This window comes from Nycticebus coucang, chromosome 18 (genome assembly GCF_027406575.1).
Source record: "Nycticebus coucang isolate mNycCou1 chromosome 18, mNycCou1.pri, whole genome shotgun sequence".
Classification (NCBI taxonomy): domain Eukaryota; kingdom Metazoa; phylum Chordata; class Mammalia; order Primates; family Lorisidae; genus Nycticebus; species Nycticebus coucang.
The window spans coordinates 75,620,960-75,645,667 of NC_069797.1; the positions used below are offsets into that span (position 1 = coordinate 75,620,960).

At 46.1% G+C, this 24,708-nt stretch overlaps 1 protein-coding gene across 8 annotated transcripts in view; it reads left to right on the forward strand.

The window, feature by feature from the left end:
• The window catches only part of SEC14L1 (SEC14 like lipid binding 1), a 94,282-nt gene that overhangs the window by 27,771 nt on the left and 41,803 nt on the right, over nt 1–24,708 (forward strand). For 5 of the 8 annotated variants that reach the window (XM_053568295.1, XM_053568292.1, XM_053568289.1 and 2 more), the window contains 2 exons: nt 8,713–9,432; nt 13,830–13,922. In XM_053568295.1, coding sequence (XP_053424270.1) covers nt 13,860–13,922 — 63 coding nt within the window. In that variant the 5' untranslated portion in view covers nt 8,713–9,432; nt 13,830–13,859. Of the gene's footprint in view, nt 1–8,712; nt 9,433–11,422; nt 11,594–11,833; nt 12,135–13,829; nt 13,923–24,708 lie in introns of those variants that run through there. The other 3 variants (XM_053568288.1, XM_053568297.1, XM_053568296.1) reach the window with 3 other exon arrangements.

A 24,708-nucleotide genomic window follows, 5' to 3' on the forward strand; every position in this document is an offset into this window, starting at 1 on the left:
CTTCCGCTCGCAGGGCCCTGATGTTCAGCTACTGTGAGTAACGCAGTATGGGCTTAATGCAGTAGAAAACACTGATATAGGGGGGAGAACATTCCAGGATTCGATGACAAACTGCAAACAGAGGCCACCACTCAGGGTTGCAGGAGCTGTTCACTCTCAGCGTGCAGTAATACTGCTATGGGAATTTTTTTATACCAAGTAGGTATATCGCTTCTGTAATCCTATTATTGCATTTAATGCCACCAAATCAGTTGTTTGAGAGGGATGGGAAAGCAAACACAAATTGGGTTTTTATTGGACAGTGAGACTATTGGTGACTTTCATTTTCTTCTTTATGCATTTCTGCATTAAACGTGTTTCTAAAACAAGCGTGTGTCCACAGAAGAATGTGACTTGTAGTGGGCTGTGCCATGAGGCAGATGCCAAGTGTATAGACCTGGAAAGTGGGAGGAGGCTGCCTGGCATGGCCGGAGCAGCATCCCCCTCTCTGCCTTCCCACCACTCCTCTCTGTCATCTCAGCACCCTCTCCATCAAAGGCGCTGCTTCCCCTCCGGCCACACACTGCTGTAGCAGCCGAGGGGTCAGTGTGGGCACAACAGCACCCAGATGCAGAAACAGGAGATTTCTTTGTGTGTATGTGAGTCTCCTTTAAGAGTGTGGAAACCTGGGCGGCGCCTGTGGCTCAGTCGATAAGGCGCTGGCCCCATATACCGAGGGTGGCGGGTTCAGGCCCGGCCCGGCTGAACTGCAACCAAAAAATAGCTGGGCGTTGTGGCGGGCACCTGTAGTCCCAGCTACTCGGGAGGCTGAGGCAAGAGAATCGCTTAAGCCCAGGAGTTGGAGGTTGCTGTGAGCTGTGTGAGGCCACAGCACTCTACCGAGGGCCATAAAGTGAGACTCTGTCTCTACAAAGAAAAAAAAAAAGAGTGTGGAGACCTCTTCCAGAAACCCCTGAACTGGGTCACAGGCCCCCTCCTAAATGAGTGCCTGGCAGAAGGGATTCTTTAGCCTTGGGTCCACCTGCTGGATCTGGGGCAGGGCTGGGGAGGCTGTGAAGGACACTAGGACCAAGTTGGAGCCTTGGGAAGAAAGGTGTGGGGAAATAGAGAGTGTGTGGACTGGCTGTGTGTCTGCTATGGAATGCATTATTTTATAATTTAAACATTTCATTGATTTCAAAACGTTAAAAATATTATCCCTATTGTGGTTAGAAGCGCCCTGAGCACTTGGTGGGAGTGGTATTGATGGCTTCCTCCATTTATGGAACTTCTTCCTTGGAGAAAGTTGTGGAAATTATTATGGAAAATAATCATAGCCCAAACATGTGCAAAAGCCCTGTCTCGTAACTGCTTCAGGATATTGTTCTGTCACTGGGAACCTCAGGGACCAAACAGGGTCCCACCTGGCAGTTACAGGGCCCACATTTCCTTGGGTGTGTATCTCTGGGTCACACAAGGCGGGCCACTTGAACTAAGGTCCTTTTCTTAGGCTCTGATGGTTCACAGTTAAGTTTGTCCTTAGCTGTGAAACATGCTAAACTTTTATCAGATATTTGCTGCAGACTTCAGAAAATCTGAGGTCAGGATGAATGGAATAATCTTGAAGGTAACTCACATTCCAGCATTGCAAACCTGAGGGCTGGAGTGGGAGAAGACCCTGGAGGCAGCTCAGGTTTACTGAGTTCATAAATTTCCTCAGCATTCCTTTTAGCAAGTTGGAACCAGTGCAGGAGAAACCATTTATTCCTTTCAGCATGTTGTACATTTGCTTAATTGTTCAAAGCAAGGGGCATAGAAATCAAGATGGTGAATTTGATGTCTCCCATCAATTACTCTTTATCGGGACCCAAATTTGACCCAACATAGGATGTAAGAATAAGCAGATTTACAGAAAAAGGAAAAAACACTTTCTATTATTTTTACCAAGTTAAAGATACCTTTAATTTCATCCAGTGTTCTAAAATGTGAACTAATCCTCAGATTCTAAAATTACAGGGTGTTTTTTTTTTTTTTTTTAATTTCTCTCCTATTATATCATGGGCTAGGCACTCAGGAACTACGTTATAAATCTCAGAACAATAAACGGATGGAGGAATAAATGGGACATTAAAGAGTCATACAGGTTACTGCCACTTGCTATTTAAAGAATTTATGACTCAGGGCGGCGCCTGTGGCTCAGTCGGTAAGGTGCCTGCCCCCCATATACTGAGGGTGGCGGGTTCAAACCCAGCCCTGGCTGAACTGCAACCAAAAAAAAAATAGCTGGGCATTGTGGCGGGTGCCTGTAGTCCCAGCTACCCGGGAGGCTGAGGCAAGAGAATAGCTTAAGCCCAGGAGTTGGAGGTTGCTGTGAGCTGTGTGATGCCACGGCACTCTACCGAGGGCCATAGAGTGAGACTCTGTCTCTACAAAAAAAAAGAATTTATGACTCAAACCAATTCAACTGCTGCCCAGGGCCCATATGGAAATACTTTAGGTCATATGTCTTCTTGGTTTGCCGGAGTGTCCAGGGACACACGGGCGCCTACGTCTGTCAGGTGTCCACTGGGGGGAGGGCCTTCCTGAGCTGGGTGCCCTGGTTACCCCTTGTGTGCTTATAGGGAATGGGCTTCTCACCACGACACCTGGGTGTATGAATCTTGAAACTGGAGAACTGGAAGAAAAAACAAAAAGGAAAAACTGAGTTTGGCAGAAAGAAGCAAGTGCAGCAGGAACACCCCGCAAGCACTGGAGTCAGAGTGAATCAGATCCTCTGCACTGAGACTTACGTGTCCCCTGTGGACCGTGTGTCCCCACCTTCGAAATGGGCTGCTATGAGGATCAGTGATGACACACGTGATTTGCCCAACATAGGGCCTGGTACAACTGATGTTCAGGAGAGGCAGCTGCTGTCGTTCTTAGGGAACTGTTAGTAACCTGCAGTACACAGGGTCCAGGGTGCTGTATTTGGATGTCACATGGAGAGAGAGGAGCCATCAGCAGGCTCCATAGTCCTGAAATATAGGGATTAAACAACCAGACTGCCCTACGCCTCAGTCTCCCTGGGTGTGGAATAAGCTCAGGGTGCCAGCATCCTAGGGGGTCCTGGAATGCTCCCCTGTACATTTAAGGGGCTGGTCCCCAGGGAAGCCCCTGTGTGCCTGAGCATGCTGTGTGAGTACAGTTACCCTCTCCTGCAGGTGCCAAGGCCCCCCTCAGCAAAGGCGCCATCCCTATTCTCTTCAGAGCCCAGGGTCCACAGAGTGACGTGCAGCCAGCTCTGACCTTCTTGACTTCCTTTGCTTCACGGGCAACAGAGGTGGGTGAGTCAGGCAAGAGTGACCACCCGCGGGGTCCCAGTGGCCCACCCTGCGGGGCGCAGGACCCCCTCTTCACAGCTCCCTGCTTGACAAGGTTGATGCCAGTCGCAGGAGAGTGAACAGGGGGGCATCCCCTCCCCACAGTGAGGATTTATTTTCTAAACAGCTATAGAGAGTGGATTATGGCTCCCCAAAACAGAATGTCCAAGTCCTAAACCCTGGTACCTGTGACTTTGACTTTATTTGGAGAATCCTGTTAAGGAACTCAAGATGAGATCACAGTGGACTTAGGGTGGACCCTAAATCCAATGACAGGTGGCCTTAGAAAGGAGAGAGAGATTTGACACATGGAGACAGCAGAGAAGGAGGAAGAAGAGCCCATAGGGATGTGGCTGTGAGCCAAGGAACGCCTGGGGCCATGAGCAGCTAGAAGAGCCCAGGAAGTAAGACAGGACACCAGCAGGTTCGATTCATTAAAAAGTTCAAGACCGGGCGGCGCCTGTGGCTCAGTCGGTAAGGCGCCGGCCCCATATACCAAGGGTGGCGGGTTCAAACCCGGCCCCGGCCTAACTGCAACCAAAAATTAGCTGGGCGTTGTGGCGGGCACCTGTAGTCCCAGCTACTCGGGAGGCTGAGGCAAGAGAATCGCTTAAGCCCAGGAGTTGGAGGTTGCTGTGAGCTGTGTGATGCTACGGCACTCTACTGTGGGCCATAAAGTGAGACTCTGTCTCTACAAAAAAAAAAAAAAAAAGTTCAAGACCTAAAACAGGACAGGAAAGGAGGATGCAGTGAAGAGATCAGTTAAGACCAGTGAGAGCCAAGATGGCCAGCAGAACGACCTCCCCCTGCCCTTGGGACTGCATACCCTGCTTATCATGCATTAACTGACTAATGGGAACTCCCACCAGCGGCAGCTCCAACACCACTGACCAAGGTACTTGGAAGTACCTTCTGTGGTATTTCCACTCCCGGGAATCTCCATACTTTCCCCAGAAAATCCAGGAACAATCCACCCCTTATGTGGCATATAATCAAGAGCTGGCCGTAAACAGAGTTTGCTGGCAGGGTATGGGGGCTGTTCTCTGTTGTTCTGAAAGATGACTGCTACGTAAGGGCAGCCTGCTCACTGTTGGTCCAATAAATGTCTCTTTTGTTTCCGACACGAGGCTTAAAATCTTTCCTTCACAAAGCTAAGTACCCTTCAGGCCAGACCCCAGTTTGGGGGTCCACTTTTCAGCATCAGAAGGACCCTCCCAACTTCATTTTCCCTACTCTGAGCAGCCGTGGGGCACTTTGTTTCACATGCCAGGTCAGGACATAGGTTAGCCAGTTTGGCAACGGGTCCCCAGGCTGTGCAGCTGCAGGTCACACAGCTGGAGGTGGGTTTGAACTTACTGCTTTTAATGGCCAAAACATCAGTCCTGCCAACACCTTGATTTTTGATTTCACCTCCACAACCTGTGGCCTCCAGAACCGTGAGAGAACGGTTTAAGCCACCCAGTTTGTGGTCATTTGTTAGAGAGGCACAACAGCCTGGGGCACTTTCTGAGCCTGGTGTGAGAAAAGCACCTCATGTCCCTGGCAGTGTGGAGAAAGGTCATGCAGGTGCTTGGTTTTGCGTCAGTGTGGTTGTACATTTCTGGGGTGCAGTAGAAACTCCCACCAATGTCCTGCAGGCCTCTGAGGTCATGGGTCAGCAGGAGCACAGTACTTGGCCAGAGGCGGTAGGCGAGGCAGGGCTGGTAGGTGCAGGTTCTCTTAAATCCAGCTTTAGCATTTTTTTATTTTTATTTTATTTATTTATTTATTTTGAGACAGAGCCTCAAGCTTTTGCCCTGGGTAGAGTATCATGGCTTCACAGCTCACAGCAACCTCCAACTCTTGGGCTCAAGCGATTCTCCTGCCTCCGCCTCCCAAGTAGCTGGGACCACAGGCGCCCGCCACAACACCCGGCTATTTTTTGGTTGCAGCCATCATGGTTGTTTGGCGGGCCCGGGCTGGATTTGAACCTGCCAGCTCAGGTGTATGTGGCTGGCGCCTTAGCTGCTTGAGCCACAGACGCTGAGCCTACATTTTTTTATTTTTTATTTTTGGAGTTTTTGGCCAGGGCTGGGTTTGAACCTGCCACTCCAGCATATGGGGCTGGCACCCTACTCCTTTGAGCCACAGGCACCATCGGCTTTAGCATTTTAGAAGTGGGAGCTTTCTGAGCCTGGAAGGGTGTCAGAGACTGTTACACCCAGCTAAGCAAGATAACTGTCCATACACCTTCCTGACCCCTTAGAGTCCATTTAGCTCATAATTATAGAAGGTGGTTTACCAAGAAAGACCCCTGTATGTTTTCAGCCTGTCTGTGCTAAGAGCTGTACAAATGAGGATTGGTCATTTGATCGTATTTTCACATTGGTCTTTTGAACAATTTTTATATTGTTTTTCTGTTGGGGAAATTTTAAGATAGGGAAGGATTTATCTAAAAATAGAGAATGAATCTGTTAACCAACAAGAGGGGTAGGGAGGTGATAATAATAATCTGTGTGTACAGAACATTCTGGAGGCAGAGCTGTAGGATGCCTGGCAGCGGGGTGGGGGGGCATTTACATAGAGCCTAACCATTTACAAAGTGTTTTCATAAACATTTTCTTATCAAGCTTAGCAACCCAGCAAGATACATTTCCTGACATCAAATTCTATCAACATGTGGTTTAAAAAATTTTTTGTTTCTCTTCCTTTGGAAGAGAAAACCCTAAAAACTGCTCTGGACTACTGGGATGTCTCAATCAGGCACATGGGGCTGGGGAGGGATGTGAGGGGAATTCTCAGCAAGGTGTGCAATAAGCAGATGTGTGATGCTCAGCTGAGGTCACAGTGTGTGCACAGAACCTGGGGTGGGCAGCTGGAGAAGGCCTGGCTGTGGGAGGCATTCCAAGGAAGATATTGGACTGAAACCCTCTCAAGGTGAAATGGGAGATTTGGGGGTCTCAGTGGTCCTCTTTCAGCCACATCAAAGAGAAAGTGGGAGAGCTCTGGCCTCTGGTGGCCCTTCGGTGTCTTCCCTGTGTGGTCCAGTCTCTGCCGCAGAGCTGAAGGTGGAGGAGGGTTTTCTTGTGTGTAGTTAGCCTTGGGAAGACTGCTCCAACTAAATGGACTGAGGATGCTCTGCTGTTTATTCCTTCCCCAGTCCCTCCTTGTTACATGGGCTTGGTCAGTCCCTTGCTGACACCCCATTCCCTCCTGGAGGCCAATTAAAAGCAGGAGTCCAACCTCACCTCCAGCTGTGTGACCAGCAACTGCACCTCCCATGGACTCCGCGTTGGACTTGCCAACCTAAGTCCTGACTTGGCATATGAAAGGAAGTACCACAGGCAGCACGGTGGCTCACACCTGTGACCCCCGCACTCTGGGAAGTGCTTTAGTGCGAGGCCAGCCTGAGCAAGAGAGAGACCTCATCTCTACTGAAAAATAGAAATACAAGCCAGGTATTATTGCGGGAGCCTGTAGTCTCAGCTACTCACAGAGACTGAGGCAAGAGTTTGAATTTACAGTGAGCTAGGCTGATGCCTTGGCACTCTAGCCTGGGCAACAGAGCGAGACTCCATCTCAACAACAACAACAAGAAAAGAAAAGTGTCACACAGCTGGATCAGAGTAAGTGAAGTGAGGATTATATTTTGTGAAACAAGCTACAAAGAAATATGCCTGGGTTAGCTATTTTTTATTTCTCTCAGCTGGAAGCGAAAGGCCTTCAGGTCATGCTTTGTTGTCCTAAATCTCATCAGTTGCATGCTGTGCTTCCCACTGCACAACTCTCTACTTAAGCCAAGCCCCTTCCCTAGACTTGATGTCCTTGCTTGGGGACACTAAGTATAAAAGAGCCATCTAAAGGGGACAAAAGTTGAGAGCATCACCCCCCAAGGACGCTTCAGCACAGTCCACGTGACAGGGAGGCATGTTTAATGCACTCAGAATAAAGGCCTAATCAAAGGCTTATTTAGTTCAACCCAACTGTTTTTTTTTTTTTTTTTTTTTTTTTTGAGACAGAGCCTCAAGCTGTCACCCTGGGTAGAGGGATAGAGTGCTGTGGCATCACAGTTCACAGCAATATCCAACTCCTGGACTCAAGCAATTATCCTGCCTCCGTTTCCCAAGTAGCTAGGACTACAGGCACCTGCCACAACGCCTGGCTATTTTTTGGTTGCAGCCATCATTGTTCAGTGGGCCTGGGCTGGATTCAAACCCGCCAGCTCAGGTGTATGTGGCTGGAGCCTTAGCCGCTTGAGCCACAGGCACTGAGCCAACCCAACCGTTATTTATGTAGGGCTCTGGAAAATGCCAGGTGCTGTGAAAAACAGAGGAAAATGCATGGCAGTGGTCCCAGTACCCAAGCAGCATATATTAAATGTGTGTATTAAATGGGTCAATCTAAATGAAGGCAGTAGGCCTTATAATGGAAGTGCAGAGTCCATGGGGCTGAGGAAAGAGGCATCAGAAGGGACATCAGGGAAGAACAGCAATGGCCACTGGAGATCTTGGGCTTTTAGCTGTTAGAGCGTCTGCCCTGGAGAAGGAGGCTGCACCTTGCAGGCAAATCTGCTTTCCTGTAGTGCCCAGCAAGGTGTGTGTGTAGTGTGTGTCCGTGCTTCTTAAAGTGTCTCAGTAAAGTAGGTGCTGAATATGTTTGTTGAATCAGCAAAGGAATGAATAAAGTAGAGATGAAAATAAAATCATTCTGGACAAAGGCATAAGATATCTTATTGGGGACTATATAGAGGATCTTGAAAGGCAGCTTTTGAAGCTTAAGTTTAATTTTGTAGTCCATGTAGATTTTGCAAGGGAGAGGGATTGTATTTTTGTCTCTGAGAGAGAATTCTGCCAGCAGTGGGAGGGCTCCCTGAGGGGAGGAAGACTTGGGTAGGGAAGCCAACTAAGTCACGGAGAACTTTGTCTCTCCAGACTGAAAAGAATTATTTTGTTGATAGAAAAATGTAAGGCTGGGGTGGCGTCTGTGGCTCAGTGAGTTGGGCGCCAGGCCCACATACCAAGGGTGGCGGGTTCGAACCCAGCCCCGGCCAAACTGCAACAAAAAAATAGCCGGGTGTTGTGGCGGGCACCTGTAGTCCCAGCTACTCGGGAGGCTGAGGCAAGAGAATCGCTTGAGCCCAAGAGCTGGAGGTTGCTATAAGCTGTGACACCACGGCATTCTACCGAGGGCAACAAAGTAAGACTCTGTCTCTAAAAAAAAAAAGAAAGAAAAACGTAAGGCTGGATGATAACTTCTGCAGATCTGGCTTCTTGGCCTGAGGTTTTCCCAGGTTGGGAATGATGCAATGAGTTAGCTCAAGGCCAGTGGGTCACTGCCAGGGCTCAATTAGGAAATTGTGCCTGGAGGATAACCTACATTTTTCCTACTTTTCCAGGCTGGAAACTTTTGCCAGATGGCCCTGTCAAAAGATTCTGTGATGCCTCGCAAGGCCATCCTTCACTCTTCCAGCATCCAGTGTGAAAGTGGTCTCTTGTAGAAGTGGGCTCTGGTGAGTCCCTGTAACTGACTGAAGTGGAAGCACAAACACAAGGGCATGTAAGGCCACCATAGGATAAGAAGCAAGTGCCATTGGGCTTTTCAACACAGCCTTGATAATTAGTTGACCTTGACCCAGCACTGTTCAAAGGGATTGTTTGGGCTTATCTTTTGCTTCTTTTGCTGCGGTGAAGAGGCTGGGCTCTGGAGGCTGAAATTTTTGTTAAGATCATCGCTGTCGCCCAGTGTCTTCTATGCTCCCTCCCCTAGTCCACACCCCAAGCACTTGTATCAGCACCTTCTCTGCTTTCCCTGAGATGACGCCTAACATGGCGCTCAGAGTGATGGAGAAGACGTGGCCAAGGAACCAGGAGGTGTCCCTACCTCGAGTTAACTCTGCTGGGGAAGATGCAATCTGGTGTTTCCTGTCAAAGCAGCTGCTCAAATTGCATCCTAAGTTTCAGACTTGAGTTCCTCAAGGGGACTTGGCTGAGCAACCAAAGAAACCACAGTGCTTGTGATGGACATCAGGAAGTGGCGTCCTCAGCCTCATCCCAGGGAACCTGATAAGTGTGGCCCTTACACAGCGTCCATCAAGGTTTCTCTTCACCATGGGCAGGTGAGCAGCTTACTAATAAAAATCCTCATGAAGCAAGGTGTTCTGGAATACATATTTTCTTTCTGAGATAGTCTCACTCCATCACCCTGGGTAGAGTGTCTTGGTGTCATAGCTCACAGCAACCTCAAACTCCTGGGCTCAAGCAATCCTCTTGCCTTAGCTTACCCAGTAGCTGGAACTATAGGCACCTACCATGACGCTGGGATAAGTATTCTCTTTTTTTTTTTTTTTTTAGTAGAGATGGGGTCTTGCTGTTGCTCAGGCTGATCTCCAACTCCTGAGCTCAAGGGATCCTCCCATCTTACCTTCCTAGAGTGCTAGGATTACAGGCATGAGCCACTGTGCCCAGCTCAACAAAATTTTTAAATAAAGCACACATAGAAAAGAGTTCACACAAATCACAAGTTTATGGCTCAATAAATTTCTCAATCTCTTTTAATCTGTAGATTGTCTATAGATTGGCCCTTCCTCTTTTTCCTTTAGAATTTGTTTGATAAAGAATATGTTTGAGGCTTGGCACCTGTAGCTCAGTAACCGGGGCTGGAGGGTTCGAACCTAGCCAGGGCCTGCCAAACAACTACAATCAAAAAATAGCTGGGCGCTGTGGTGGGCTCCTGTAGTCCCAGCTACTTGGGAGGCTGAGGCAAGAAAATCGCTTAAGCCCAAGATTTGGAGGTTGCTGTGAGCTCTAATGCCATGGCGACATAGTGAGACTCTGTCTTAAAAAAAAAGAATATGTTTGAAAAGACAAAATTAAAAATAAAGAGAAAAAATTGAAAAATGAAAAACAGAACAAAAGTTTGTTTTATAGTGTTTCTCACAGTCTGTCTTTGCCAAGTCTCTCGTGTCATTTAATATGTTCCTCTGTTCTCTATTTCCTGTCCATGGGTGGTTCTAGCAGCTTATCAAAACAGACCAATTTTTGGCAAGACCATTTCAGACGAGATCGGGCGCGTTGAGGGCGGTATGGCTGTAGACGGCAAGACCATTTCAATAGGCGCTGCTGTTTACTCCTGTCAGGAGGTTTATCACGCCCTTTTCAGCATTTTTGAAGGTGGATGTGATTTCTACAAGGTGGCAAAAAGCCAGCGAGACGGAGTCCAGTCAGTAATGTAGGTAATCAAGCTTGAAAATGATGGTTTGAGTTGAAACACAAGGTGTGATCAAATGATGAATGATTTGCCTGTGTTGCTGGTAGGAAAATTCCGAAACAGTTCCAAAAGTGTTCTGTGACATGACAGCATGAAATGTGCAGCCACCCAGAGTGACTAATATACATTACTCCAGAACAACACTGACATTGATGGTGAAATGGTGTCTAAGTCAGCTTTGCCACGTGGGTGGACTTGCGAGCGTCCCCTTTCAGGTCATTGGCTGCTATGAAGGACCACTGAATGTCTCCATGTATGCCCCACTTCAGATTTAAAGTGCAGCTGAACCGTAGTTGTCTTGCTTCAATGCGAGACCTGCTTAGCAGCCCCGCTGAAGGGCCCCCAACAGCGTAGACAAGGATGCTGCCGGCTGCACGCGCCCCGGTGCTTGCCTCATCTCCATTCTCAGCAAGAATGTGGTCAGGACTCCAGAGCAGTCAACAAAAAATGAGGAAGCACAGCTGAGAGCCTCCAGGACTGACGGGAGGCCACGGCTCTTAGCTAATAACCCGGGTTCAGGTTTGCAGAAGCGCTGCCCGCACTTCCAGGCCCTCATCCCACCTCCGCGTGTGCCCCGCGGAGCCCCGCCCCGTGATGCACGGAACTAGGTGGAGTCTCGAGGCCACCGGCGAACCTTGTGGCGCTGACGCTTTCCCCAAGCTCCTCCCACGTCTGCAGGCCTGGAGCTTGCACCTGCGCAGCTCGGGCCCAGCCCCCGTTGTTACCTCCTCCCCCTCCCTAGCAACGGTCGCCCGCTCCCGCCTTCGCCCCCCTCGGCCACATTTGCGCCTGCGCGCCCCTTCCGGCACTCGGCCCCGCCCTCCCCGTCACCCGTAACAACCACTGGTGCCCTCGCCGCGCCCCTCCCCGCTCCCGCCCCCCGTCCTCCTCCCCGGAACCGGCGGTGGAGCTGCGGCCGTCAAGCAGTGGAACGGCGACGGCACCGCAAAGTCGCCGGCATGAGCGTCCTCCGCCGCCCCGCGTCCTGGGCCCGGCCTTTCTGACAAGAGGTAGGCGCGCGTCGCCGCGGCGGGCTCCGAGCGCGCCACCTGCCCCGCCCCCGCCCCGCCGGGGTCCGGCGCCTCCCGGGCGGGCCCCGAGGAGCTCGGCGGCCGGCCCGCTGCTCCCGTCCTGCCCTGGGACGGGCGCCCGCGGTGGGACCTCGTCCCGTCGCCCCTCCTCGCCGCCTGCCCCCACCCCACCGGGCTTCCCACTCCCGGGCCCCTCCTTGCAGGGAGCGGAGTTTGGGTCCGGAACCTGTGCCCAGCCCACGTCCTCCGTCTCGCCGGGGCTGGGTCCCCGCCCGGAGCAGTCGCGCAGGACCCCTGCGGAGCGGCCCCGAGTGCTAGATTCTCCTCCCCCCGCTGGGGACGTATCCCGGGATCTGGCCGGTGGCTCATTTTAAACACCAATTGTCATGCAATAGAGGCAGCCCGGGTCCAGGATGCCGCTTGGCGGTTGTTACTCCGGATGCCCGCGTAGGGCGTTTGTCTGGACCAGAGCGTCGGAAGCTGGCAACTGGCAGGAGTTCAGAAGCTCGTGAATTAGCAGGTTCTTTAATGTGGTCACTTTGGGTTCTGCCAGGCAGTGGAATCCTGAGTGGATATGACAGTTTGTTAGCGGAGCATTACACTTTCTGCATTCTTTCTTCATCTGTTTGTACCTGGTAATCGTCTTCCGCTTATCTGGGAGATACCCTAAAATTAATTTTTTCAATTAAATTTTAAAAGGATGATTAGATTCCCACTGTGCACCAACATTGTAAGGTTCGTAGAAAGGAAATAGAACGTGTCCCCAGTGCACCAGGACGCATCAGTCCTAGAATCAAGATTAATGAAAGCTTTAACTTGAGTTTGGCTCTAATTCTCATGATTTTAGAGTTGGAAGTCTTTCGCGATTGTCTCCCACAAAACCTCATTTTACAGAGATGAAACTGTCCTACGGAATTCAGACGCCTTACTGGAGGTCATCCACAGTTATTCCTTATGCAGTTGCCACTGGCAAGTGGTGCCGTTTTTCACTATAATCTGCTTGTGAGAGGTATGCCAAGCATACTACAGAAAGTTCCAGACGTGTTTAAATGTAATTATGTAGCTAGCAATTTTCTGAAGTAAAATATATCTTCCTAAATTGTTTTTTAACAGACTTTGGGCTCCTTGAGGATATTGTTTTGTACTTTTGAATATTCTCTCACCATATTCATCATGAAATAACCTTTTTATTATTTTAAATTAATATGAGGGTACAAATTTTTAGGTGATATTGTTTTCAGTTATAAGATGAAGTTAAAGTTGTAGTTGAGCCCGTCACCCAGGAGGTGTGCTGAACACCCTCACGTGGTGTACGTTAGCTGAGACCCTGCCCGTCGCCCACCTTCCTCCCTAGAACAACATTCTTAATGATTATCCTCAGCAAGACAGGTAGGATTTCTTGGATTTCTTTTTGGATTTCTTTTTCTTCCTCAAATTTAAATAGGGGAGTAAGAGTCACAGAGGACTCCAGGTAAAAGTGTGTTTTCAGAAAAATCCTCCAAGCCTGGCCCTAAAATGTGATTATGTACCTTGCAGGAGGATTCCTTGACCTGTGAGTTAGGCTTTGAGCATTAAATTGATGACTTACAGATAGTGCAGCTGTTTTGAGGCTGGAGATTTCAGTGGAGCCTCTAGCCAGGGTACTTAACATGTCTGCTACTTCAAGATAGGTCTTCAAAATTGTAGTGTACACACTTAGAAAACAGGAATTGATGGAAGTTTCCTTTGAAGCTGGCTTTTGAAGAGAATTCCATAATTTGAGATACAATAGTATTGTTTGCCACTTTTATTTTTGTTTCCCAAGGACTGATGTTTTAATGTGTGACCATTTTTATTAGGCTCCTGGTAGAAGTTGTTCAAGAGAAAATGATAATACCAATTCTGTTGGTTATTAGAATAATTGAGTCAAAACGTTTCTTTGCTTGCTGGGAAGGACTCAGGTCACCTAACCTGATGCAGATGAGGGTAATGGAGACCTCCACTCTTGCCCAGTGCTGTTTCTCCGGTTCTACTGGGACGTCCTCTCCTTTTCTCATTGTCGTACTATTCTCCTTACTCTTTTGTATTTCAGTATCATCTTTTGATTTTTATGTGCATAGAATTATGTCCTATTGTGGTCTCTTTCTGTCCTTAGAATATGTTACAGTGGGTCACTGTGGTTTGAATTTATTTCTGTATCGTGGTTATTTACCACGTATGTTTTTATGTTTTGCAGGTGTGAGAGGATTGCAATTGTATTACAATCATGGTGCAAAAATACCAGTCACCAGTAAGGGTGTATAAACACCCCTTTGAGTTAATTATGGCTGTAAGTACTTTACATTTCAATTTACTCTTTCCCTTTTTTTTTTTTTTTTTAAGTACAGCATTAGAATTTGATGATCTGTGAACATTTATAGTTTGTCTTCATTGCTTCATTTATACTGAGTGGATTTTATTCTTGTAAACTGTAGCTAGAGTCTTAAAATGTTTTTAAAATACAAGCCTCTGAAAATAAAGATCTATGTGTTTTGAAAAAGATGCACCTCAGGGTGATGTATGAATTTAAATTAATTCTCTCTTTCAAAACACAGAAGTGGGATTCTGACTAAATACTTCTTCCTCTTAATTTCTTTTTTCCTTTGTTAAAATAGAAAAAGGGACATGGAGTGTGATTTCTTCTGCTTTTACTTGTTTGAAGGGTGCTTTGGTTCTGGGTGAATTCACTTTGTATAGTTTTAGAACAGTGCTATAGGTTGGAATTTTACTAACATTGTTCAAATGACTCTTTTTTTTTTTTTTTTTGTAAGACAGAGTTTCACTTTATTGCCCTCGGTAGAGTGCCGTGGCATCACACAGCTCACAGCAACCTCCAACTCCTGGGCTTAGGCGATTCTCCTGCCTCAGCCTCCCAAGTAGCTGGGACTACAGGCGCCCGCCACAACGCTCGGCTATTTTTTTGTTGCAGTTTGGCTGGGGCTGGGTTTGAACCCGCCACCCTCGGTATATGGGGCCGGCGCCCTGCTCACTGAGCCACAGGCGCCGCCCTCAAATGACTCTTTTGAGTGAGTTTTTCTCCTACTATCAAATCCATGAGTCAAGTTAGAATTCAGCAAATGGGGTAACTAAAGACTTCTTTTATTTACCTGGAGAGTTTGACTAAAAATAGGCATTGTACTAAATGCAAAACAAAAATCTTTTCCAATCACTTTTGTATTACTATAGGGCATTCCTTTTCTTTCCTTTTTTGTGTTACCATAATAAAATGTAATATGGGGCCAGGCTCAGGTGGCTCGTGCCTGTAGTCCCATCCACTAGGAAGGCTGAGGCAGAAGGATCACTTGAGACCAGGAGTTCAAGGTTGATGACACCACTGCACTCTAGCTGGGTGACAGAGCAAGACTATGTCTCAAAAAAAAAAAAAAAATTATATATATATGTATATATATATATAGAGAGAGAGAGAGAGAGACAAATACAATACATACAGCGAAGTGCATGTATTATAAACATACACCTGATGAAAAGTTGTATGTCAGGCTGAACATACCTGTATTACTAGCACCAAGTTCAGGCTATAAGCAGAAGTCCCACTCATTTTCTCTCCCTGCAGTGTTAGCCACCGTCTGGACTCTCTCACCATTGGTACCTATTATCTGTGTATGTTCTTTATACAAATAGAAACTGTTCCAGCATCTAGCTGCTTCTGCTCAGCATTGTGTGATTTACCTAGATCAGTCCAGTTTTGAAAAACAACAAAACTCAGGACCTGTCATTAGGGGAGTTTTTTTTGTTTTTTTTTTAATTGAGTATAATTTAACGGTCACGTGTCAGGTATTCAATTAGATCAATTTTAACAAAAGAGTCACCCACACCCTCTGTCAAAACAGAGAACATTTGCATTCATTACCGTAGAAAGTTCCCTTGTGCCCATTCTCTGTCAGTTGTGGGGCTTTTGTTTGTGTTTATGTGTAGGTGTTTCTTTAAAAAGTTCTGTATTTCTGTTAAATATATTTACCTAGTACTGTTGAGTATTTTATGTTTGGACTTATCAGAAGGGTTGTTTCCTGTTTGCATGTTACTTGTGCTATTTGGCTTTTGGTTATGTGCGGCAAATACTCATTCCAGCTAACTTGAGAGGAATTTTGTTAGTGGGAACACTTCTGGTGTGATAGGAATCACACAAAAATCCAGGAATTCCAGCTGGGATGGGCTGAGCAAAAGCCTAGCTTTGGAGAGTGGTTCCTGGCAGTCTGGGGCCTCCGCACCAGTTGTCCCTAGAGCTTCACCCCACGGGTCTGAGCCTTTCTCTCCCACCACCAGCTGGCTTCTTTGCTAACTCCGTGTCTCCCTCCCCTGTGGCTTCAGTTCACCAGCTTTCTTAGCTGACCAGAACCCCTCTGGCCCTAGTTCAGCTTTGTGACATTTCTTGTTGCATTCTTTCAGTTTCTAAGTGACCAGTTCTTGTCACATTTCCTAATTCACATTCTGGAGAGAAACTTGATCTGGTTCCTTTCTTCCCCCTGGCTCTAGGATCTGGGGTTTTGGCCAGCCTGTGGATTATCAGCCGGGAGTGAATTGCCTGGCCTTTGTTCAGTTAGCTGGGCTGATGGGCTCTAACGGAAGAGGTGTTGGGGGTAGTGGAGACAGAAAGGCAGCTTTGTCAAAAGCAGAGTTTCTGTCCTTTTGCCCATACGGGGACCTGTGGACAGATGGTGAGGTGGGGCAGGCACTGTTGATGGGGTGACATTTTTCACAACATTCAGTGTGATTTAAAAAGCCTGATGCAACCCTGTTAGTTTGAAGCAAAGGTTGGTCTCTTTGACAAATGTTAGATTTAATAAGGAGGTGTTTTGATTGTCTCATTCAAACTTCCTTATTTCCCTAATGTTGCTATTTTTAAAATTGTGAAGTTTGCCTTGTCAGTTTTATGCATGAATTTACAGAAGAACTTAAAATTCAAGTTCTGAGCCACCCCCACTGTTTTAAAATTAAGCCATTTTTGGCCAAGGCGTGTGCGCTTCTGTAATCCTGACACTCTGGGAAGCGGAGGTGGGAACATTGCATGAGATCAGGAGTTCAGACCAGTCTAAGCAAGATTGAGACCCCTTATCTGCTGAAAAATAGAAAAAGTAAGCTAGGAGGCTGAGGCAGAGGGATCGCTTGAGCCCAGGAGTTTGAGGTTGTAGTGAGCTATGATGACGCTACTGTCCTCTACCTGGGGTGACAGAGTGAGACTCTGTCTTAAAGAAAAAAAAAAATTAAGCCATTTATAAATTGATTTGATGGAGTGATTAATTTCCTTTTTCCTCTTTTTTCCCTTAGTCCTACCAGCTTCAGGACATTTTCTTTTAAATATGTTAGAAAATAGTTTTTAATCTGAAAAGGAAATATGTTATCTTTTTGTTCCCCTAAACTAGAATGTTTATTAAGGCATCAGTGATTTTTTTTATTAACAGAATGAATTTTTCTTGAGTCATTAGTGATTTTTGCATGGTGCCCTTTGCTCCTTTTTATGACTGTTTTATTGTATGGTCTAAAATCCTCAGTATTTATTTTGCTTTACTTATTTTTTTCAGTGAGGAAAAAACAATGGCATGATAGAGTTAATCTGAAAATACCCTTTTCAGTTCATCATTTAGAGTGAGGAAAGAGATACACAGTTCAGGTGACAACAGAACCATAGCTTCAACTGACATATTTTGAGAATGTCGAAAGTGAACGTGTCTCAGTAAGCACTGTGCATGGCAGTGTCAGGAGTGGCTGAGTGGTGGTTGTGTGGTCATGGTGGACCTGAGTCCTGGTTTCTTTTTTTTTTTTTTTGAGACAGAGTCTCAAGCTGTCACCCTGGGTAGTGTGCTGTGGCATCATGGCTCATAGCAACCTCCAACTCTTGGGCTCAAGCGATCCTCTTACCTCAGTTTTTCTATTTTTAGTAGAGACAGGGTTTCGCTTTTTTCTCAGGCTGGTCTCGAACCCGTGAGCTCAAGCTGTCCACCCACCTGTGCCTCCCAGGTAATCTCTGCTGAGATTACTGGTGAGAGCCTGGCCCTGAATCCTGGTTTATGTGCGGCTTTGAAGAGAGGGACTGGGGAAAGATGCCACTCTCTCAAATTAACACCTTTGTTTGTTTTAACCAAGAGGTTCGGTGTAATTTAGTTCAGGTAGAAAGTATCTGGTATAAATAGGTATACAGTGGGGATCAAATATGTTAGTTGTATTTCCATTGATTTAATGAAAATTGACCATTTGTTTTGAGGTCAGTAGCATTAAAAAATCATGTTCAAGTTTTCATTAACTTATTTGAATGGTATTTAAACAAGCAAAATTAAAGTTTTTCATCAGGCATTTGCAGAATTGGAGTGGTGGTCTGTGGTTAGGTATGAGCCCAGAATCAGAATGTTAGAGCTTCAGTGAGTTGGAGAAGTCAAGGTGACAATTGGTGGCAGAGATCTGATTCTTGAGTTTAGTGTTCTTTTTTCATACCATTTCTCTATCTCCTCCTGATAATATATCCTGAAGTATTTTATGAAGGTTCTTATCCATGAAGATGTCTTTAAATCTTCTAGTCTCAGCCAAGAACATTTCTGAGGGGTACTTCGCCTGACTGGTAGGGAGGAGAAACGAATCAGGAAGGACACTCCAGTTGATTTTGCCTTAAAATAAGATCCACGGGCTCATGCTGGCAGAGTGATGGGGTCCCACAGATTGGGACCTTAGAATGGGAGGTATGATTCTGGGATGCTTAGGTTGGAGTATTTCATTTTGAAATTTCTGAGATCAGGTACAGGTTTTAAAATTCCAACCTTTCTAGGTGTAGCCCTCCCCCATGTTAATGGCTCCTTAAGAAACAATTCAAAGAATGGAGGTGGTGAGAGGATGCATGGTGCAGGGGGCAGTGTGGGATGGAAATAGGTGCCCTCACTGAGAGTTGTGTGAGAAAGGGAAGAACATGAGAGCTTACCTCTGGACCAGATCTCTGTGGGCGACACCCACGGGTGGGGCGATGACTTGGTCTCTGGGCTTTTTTCTTCTGAGGACAGACAGAAGAGGTCCCACTAGTTTCTGTACATCCCCAGGATCATCAGCTTGCGCGGTGCTGTTTCTGCCTGGGCTTTCCACTGTGGTAACAGGGGTGGCCACCTCATTCTGTCCTCCCCTTACCCGCACACTCTGCCCAGCTCCCTGTTCTCTCCGTGATGTGGTGCTGGCCTTCTCCTAGTACCCCGTCATCAACCCTGTCCCTTCAGCAGACACGGCCTTTAGAGGGTGCCTTCAGTCACACAGTTCTGTTCCTGTCTCTCCCAGCCACTCCCCGTTCTTCCCACCTAAATCCATGTTCCTTTGGACAAGGAAAGGAGGCCAGAGGTTATTTGTTGGTTTCATGCCTTTTGGTCGTCCTCCATTCTGCTGCCACACACTTTCCCTTTTGTCAGTCTGATGTCCTCTCGCTTCTAAACTCCTGTGCTTTTTTCCCTGCGGCCTTCACGACTATATCCTTCTTGTTTAGCTTTAGTTCATAAATTATGCACACTTCCCAACATGAACTTTAAGGTTGTTTCCATCCTTTCCCATTTGCCTGGACATGCACAGTGTCTTCTCCCCTCCCCTCTCCTCCCCTTCCCTCTGCTCCCCTGCCCCCCGCTTCTCCCATGTCTTTGCCTCACACAGTTGCCTTTCCCCATCTGTCTCTTCAAATCCTGCTCCTCTGCTCCCACCCTGCAGCCCTGCTGCCTTTGGAGATGTTATGCGGGTTTCTGTCCCTTCCCTCTGACACGTTCTTGCCATTGTCATAAGTGTCAACCACTTATGGTTGGAGTTTCTTTTATCCTCATAGGTTCCTGAGTGGTGTTTTCCCCTATTTTATAATACACGTTCCTTCAGTACAGTGACCTTGTCCATTATGACTTTTGTTCTCTCCAGTGTCTGTGCCAGGTACGTAGTAGCACGCTGATGTACGTGGTCAGCTAAGTCTGTTCACAAGAACTTTGAATGTGAGGAGACTTTGCAAATGGGTTTGGTGGAAACTCCAATCTAAAATGTATGCCAATCCTGTTTTCAGACAAAGGATTTATGTTTTCTCCATAGGACAGAAAAAATTCACTGTGATCCTTCACTTAAACAATGCTTCCCTTAGGACCAAAGCCCTTTTGTGACGAAGTTGGCTAATTTTTTTTTAATCTTCATAAATTTTGCAAAACCCATTGGCAAACACTGTTTTAGCAGTTTAAGTGCTTTTCTAGGTTGGATAACCAAAAACCTATTTGCCATCGTACAGTTGTTGGATAAATTGCGCCAGCAAAATTTGTTTTTGCTGTCCTCATCCTTTGGTTTGTTTCATTCTGTGCTTTCAAGGTTCTTTCCCCTTTCCTCTCACATGGTCTTCCCACTTAGACTGGAGGATGAAGGAAGAGCAAGAGATTTACTTTGACACTAAGTGCAAATCTAGGCTAGCCACAGACTTAGCTCTGTAACCTGGTAACGGTAACTAGGTCGGTGACAGTGTAAGGTTTTGTGAAGAGGGGCAGGGGTGATAGTGGGTGAGGCAGGGCCTGGTGTAGCCCTGGCCTCTCCCCCCACTTTCTCATATCCTGACTTTTTCTCACCTCCAAATACCTGGGGGCTCAGAGTCAGTTTATATGTTAAGTAAATGATTCTACGGTGAATGGTAGGAAATCAAATAGGAATTTGTTTAAGCTTTATTTCATGTGTTCTGATTTCATATGGAAAACAGTTATGGAAACAAAAGGGACCCTGGGATAGCCTAGTCTGTCTCACTACAGCGTGCCAAGAGTCTGGCCTTTGTGGAGTGATGCTGTGGTGCACAGAAATCCTGAAGTAAAGCACTTTCTAAGGAGGTGTCTTTAGAACAAAAGCCAGCCCACGTGCAGCTGTTTCCAGATGGTTCCCCTGGTTGGTTGAGGTGAAGGAGCACACGTCTGGCTGGAGCCCCTGCTTGCTTTGCCCTTTTTTGGTCTGTGTGGCTGCCAACAACCTTCTGAAGCCCCATTCATTCCATCCATCCCTTCCTTGCCTGAAAATAGTGTGCACTGCTATCCCCCTTTCTCTGACTTTTCTTCCTCTGACCCAAGTCCCATGCACATCAGGTCTTTAGCATTGTTTTCGTTACTGTGAAATATTTTCATTCATCTTTCATCTTCTCAAAGCACATCCTTTTTCTCTTATTCCTAAGTTTCATCCCTGAGCCTTTTCATATTTCTTTTTTTTTTTTTTTTTTTTTTGTAGAGACAGAGTCTCACTTTATGGCCCTCGGTAGAGTGCTGTGGCCTCACACAGCTCACAGCAACCTCCAACTCCTGGGCTTAAGCGATTCTCTTGCCTCAGCCTCCCAAGTAGCTGGGACTACAGGCGCCCGCCACAACGCCCAGCTATTTTTTGGTTGCAGTTCAGCCGGGGCCGGGTTTGAACCCACCACCCTCGGTATATGGGGCCGGCGCCTTACCGACTGAGCCACAGGCGCCGCCCGCCTTTTCATATTTATTGATTCTTGTTTCCAAGTTTCTGGAAATTAGGTGTGAGACTGAAATACATGTTTTCCTTTAGTCAAGGTCCTGCTAGATTTCCAGGTAGCCTCTTGTGCAGTTGAGTTCATTTTTAGAATAAGCAATGTACTTTTTGGAGTAGCTGAATTAAACTCTACTTTGTTCAAGCCTGGAAGTGGAGGAACTTGTTCAGTTTCTTCCATGTTGTTATTAAGGGACTCGGTCAATTTTTAGTGAACAGTTGTGTTCTTCTCATTTGTAAAGTCCAGTGCTGTAGTGTGAATCAGTCCTATTTCATTTAATACAGGCTGAGGTGTAATTAGTCACATTGATTTGGTTTTGAAGATGGACAATAATGGCTGCTTTTGTCACATGCCACTTTGTACAGAGCCGGACCTTTCCCTTGGTTTTCCTGTGGCTCCCTCCCTCCTGACACAGGACACGTTCAGAATTGTTCTTAATGTGCTGGGGTGAAGGCACTTGTGCTGCTTTTAAAAAGGAAAACTTTTCATTTTTTTTTTTTTGTGGTTTTTGGCCGTGGCTGGGTTTGAACCCGCCACCTCCGGTATATGGGACCGGCGCCCTACTCACTGAGCCACAGGCGCCACCCAAAAAAAAAGGAAAACTTTTCAAGGAGTAATAATTCTAGATCAGATTCAGCTCCTTGCCCCTCTTATTTATCTGGTTTTGTAAAAATAAATATTCCAAAACCTCGTATTGTGAAAATTTAAAGCATATGCAAGTAGAAAGAATGGTAAATAAAGGCCATGTTCCTCCTGTCACTCAGTTTGATATTATCAACATCTTACCAGTATTTTTTCATCTGTTCAGTTCACTTTTTTCTCCTGATGTGTTTAAAACAGATTTCAGATGTCCTGTTAATTCACTCAGCATGCATCTCTAACCATTAAGGATCTTTTTCTATTTTAAACATGACCACTGTGTTATCATCACACCTGACAAAAGTGCTAATAATTCCTTGATGTCCTCTAATACAGAGTCTACATTCAGATTTTCTCAATTGTCTAAAAAATATATTTTTATAAGTTATTGGGATCCAGCTTCAACAAACCCATTTACGTTTGCTTATTTTGTGTCTTAAGTCTTCTCTGTTTTCTAACATTCTCTCTTCCCTTTTTGTTTCTTTTCATGCCAGTGATTTGATAGAAAAACTGGGTCATTTGTCCTGTTCACTTACCTTAATCTTTTGCTGATTTTAATTGTTCATTACAGCAAATAGGCAGAGGAAAGACACAGACCTAAATGCAATCAGTTTAGCCACTTTATAGCAGTTTTGTTTATTTGCTGATAGAGATTGAAACTAATGGTTAAAATCAGCTGCTTCCCTTTGTTCCTATGATTATTCTAGGTAATTCTGAGTTGCAAATAAGATGCAAAATTTTTTTTCCCAAATTAAACTGGGCCCTTCTATTTATAGTTACTTTTCTCTCTTTTTTTATGCCCCCTTTCATGGAATTTATGGTTACTTTTTAGCCTACTGAATTGGTCCTCGCATTTTGTACTGAAAGCGAGTGAGAGGGATTAATTTATTGGCAAGGGTCTTGGAGGTGCTTGGAGCAGATGCTGGCAGAAGTCTGCCTGGGCTCCTGAGGTGGGCGGGGTAGTGCCTGAGCGTCCAGCTGTCTTGTCGTCACTCCTGTCCTTGTTCTTGTTTCTTTTATTAGAGCTCTGGGTAGGGATATGGAGCTGCTTGGGAAGCTTCCATAGACAATGTACTGGAGAGAGGATTTTGGTTGGCAGATGTTATAACGATCCGTCTTTCTTGATTGATTTTTTTTTTGACTTGCACAAGAGTGAAACAGACAGTTTGTGTATTTGCAGTGGAGTTATTTTACATGTAGTAACCAAAAGCACATACTGTCTTGTCACCCCCTGGGAAGGTACAACTTGATGTGAACAGTTGGTCAGCTCTCCATACCCCCTGGCTTTGCATCCGCAGATTCAATCAACCTCATCTCAAAAAAATTCAGAGGAAAATAAGAAAATATAATAAACAATAAAAAATTATAGAATGAAAAATATAACATAGCAACTATTTAGATAGCATTTATATTGGTATTAGATATTATAAGTAATCTAGAGATGATTTAAGGTGGACAAGAGGATGTGCGTAGGTTATATGCAAATACCTAGGCCATTTTATACTTGATTTTAGCCTGAAGGCTGAGAAACAGTTTCTGTGCCATTTTAGATCAGGAACTTGAGCATCTGAGGATTTTGGTATTTATTGAGGGGTCCTAGAATTAATTTCTCGCCTCTCAGGATACCAAGGGTTGATAGTACTAGAGTTTTTTTTTAAGTTTTTGTATATAATTATGTTTTATTATATAAGATAGTTGTTACATGTATCTTTGTATGTACTGAATCCATTTTCCATTCTGTAATCTCCCTCTGTTTTGTAGATCTGTACTGCTGTGTTTTTGCAGGAGAGGTTCGAGTTATTGATGAGTGACCCCTTTGTAAATGACTTGCCTATCTCATCCAGTGGATCCAGGCTTAGCTCTCTTCCTCTGAATCTCTGGTCTTCTGCTTCTGATCTTTCTCACGTTTTTTCTCTACCTCACTTTCTTATCTTCTTGGGTAGAGATCCACTCTTCCTTTTCCTCTTATTTTGCTACTTGGGGACCCTCAATTGTGTATTTTGTGTTTTCTGGCCAGTAATAGGTGCTTTGATTGGTAGCTGGTGCTATTTTAGGCATAGCCATCCAGCTCACTCTTGCCCGACAGCTCTTTCTGGACAGCTCGCCTCATTTAAACCTGTGTCTTCAGCTGTCACTTTATAAACCAAAGATCTCAAAACTTTTATCTTCAGCCCACACGTCCTTCAGGAGCCTCCAGACTCCTACCCAGCTGCTTGTTAGACACCTCCATTTCGGTGTGCCGGGGCAGATTTGGTACCTCTGACACAGAATTTACCCCTCCTGCCTGCACAGAAAACATGCCCCAACAGACAGGCAAACACAAACAAACTGGTAAAATTGCTGCTCAGAAGCTCTCCCTTTTTCTCTGAGTTGCTTCTTTGGACAGTGGCCCCACCTGAACCTTACCCTCAGGACAGAAATCCAGGTATCCCTGGCAGCTTTCCCTGCTCACTTCTGGGTCCTATTCATTAGTGCTCAGATAGGAATTGGTAGAGGTATCTCCTAAAGGGGCTTTGACTTTGCTCCTCCCCAGCCTCAGGGGCTCAGCCTCAGACTACTTCTCACAGGACAGCTACACGGACAGCGTCCCACTCCCATTCCGGTCCCCTTGCCTCCCATCCCATCCTCAGGGCTGCTACCAGAGAGACCTCTAAATTGTCAGTCTGACCTTGCCTCTTGCTGGTTTAAAATAGTAAAGTGTCTGTGCCTCACCCGGAAGATGAAGTTCAGACCTGTAGAGCCCTTTCCTAACTATGCCAGTTTTTTCTTGGCCTCAGTGCCTTTTCACATCCCTGCCTGGTCTGGTTCAGCTGCACCCACTTGGAGCTCCCTCACTGCGCACAGGGCCCTGTTACTCTCGTCCCTCTGCCTCCTCTGTCCACTTCCTATCCCTGTGCCCCTCTCCATGGGGGGACTCAAACTGTCTTGCCCTCAAAGTGGATTTGTGTAA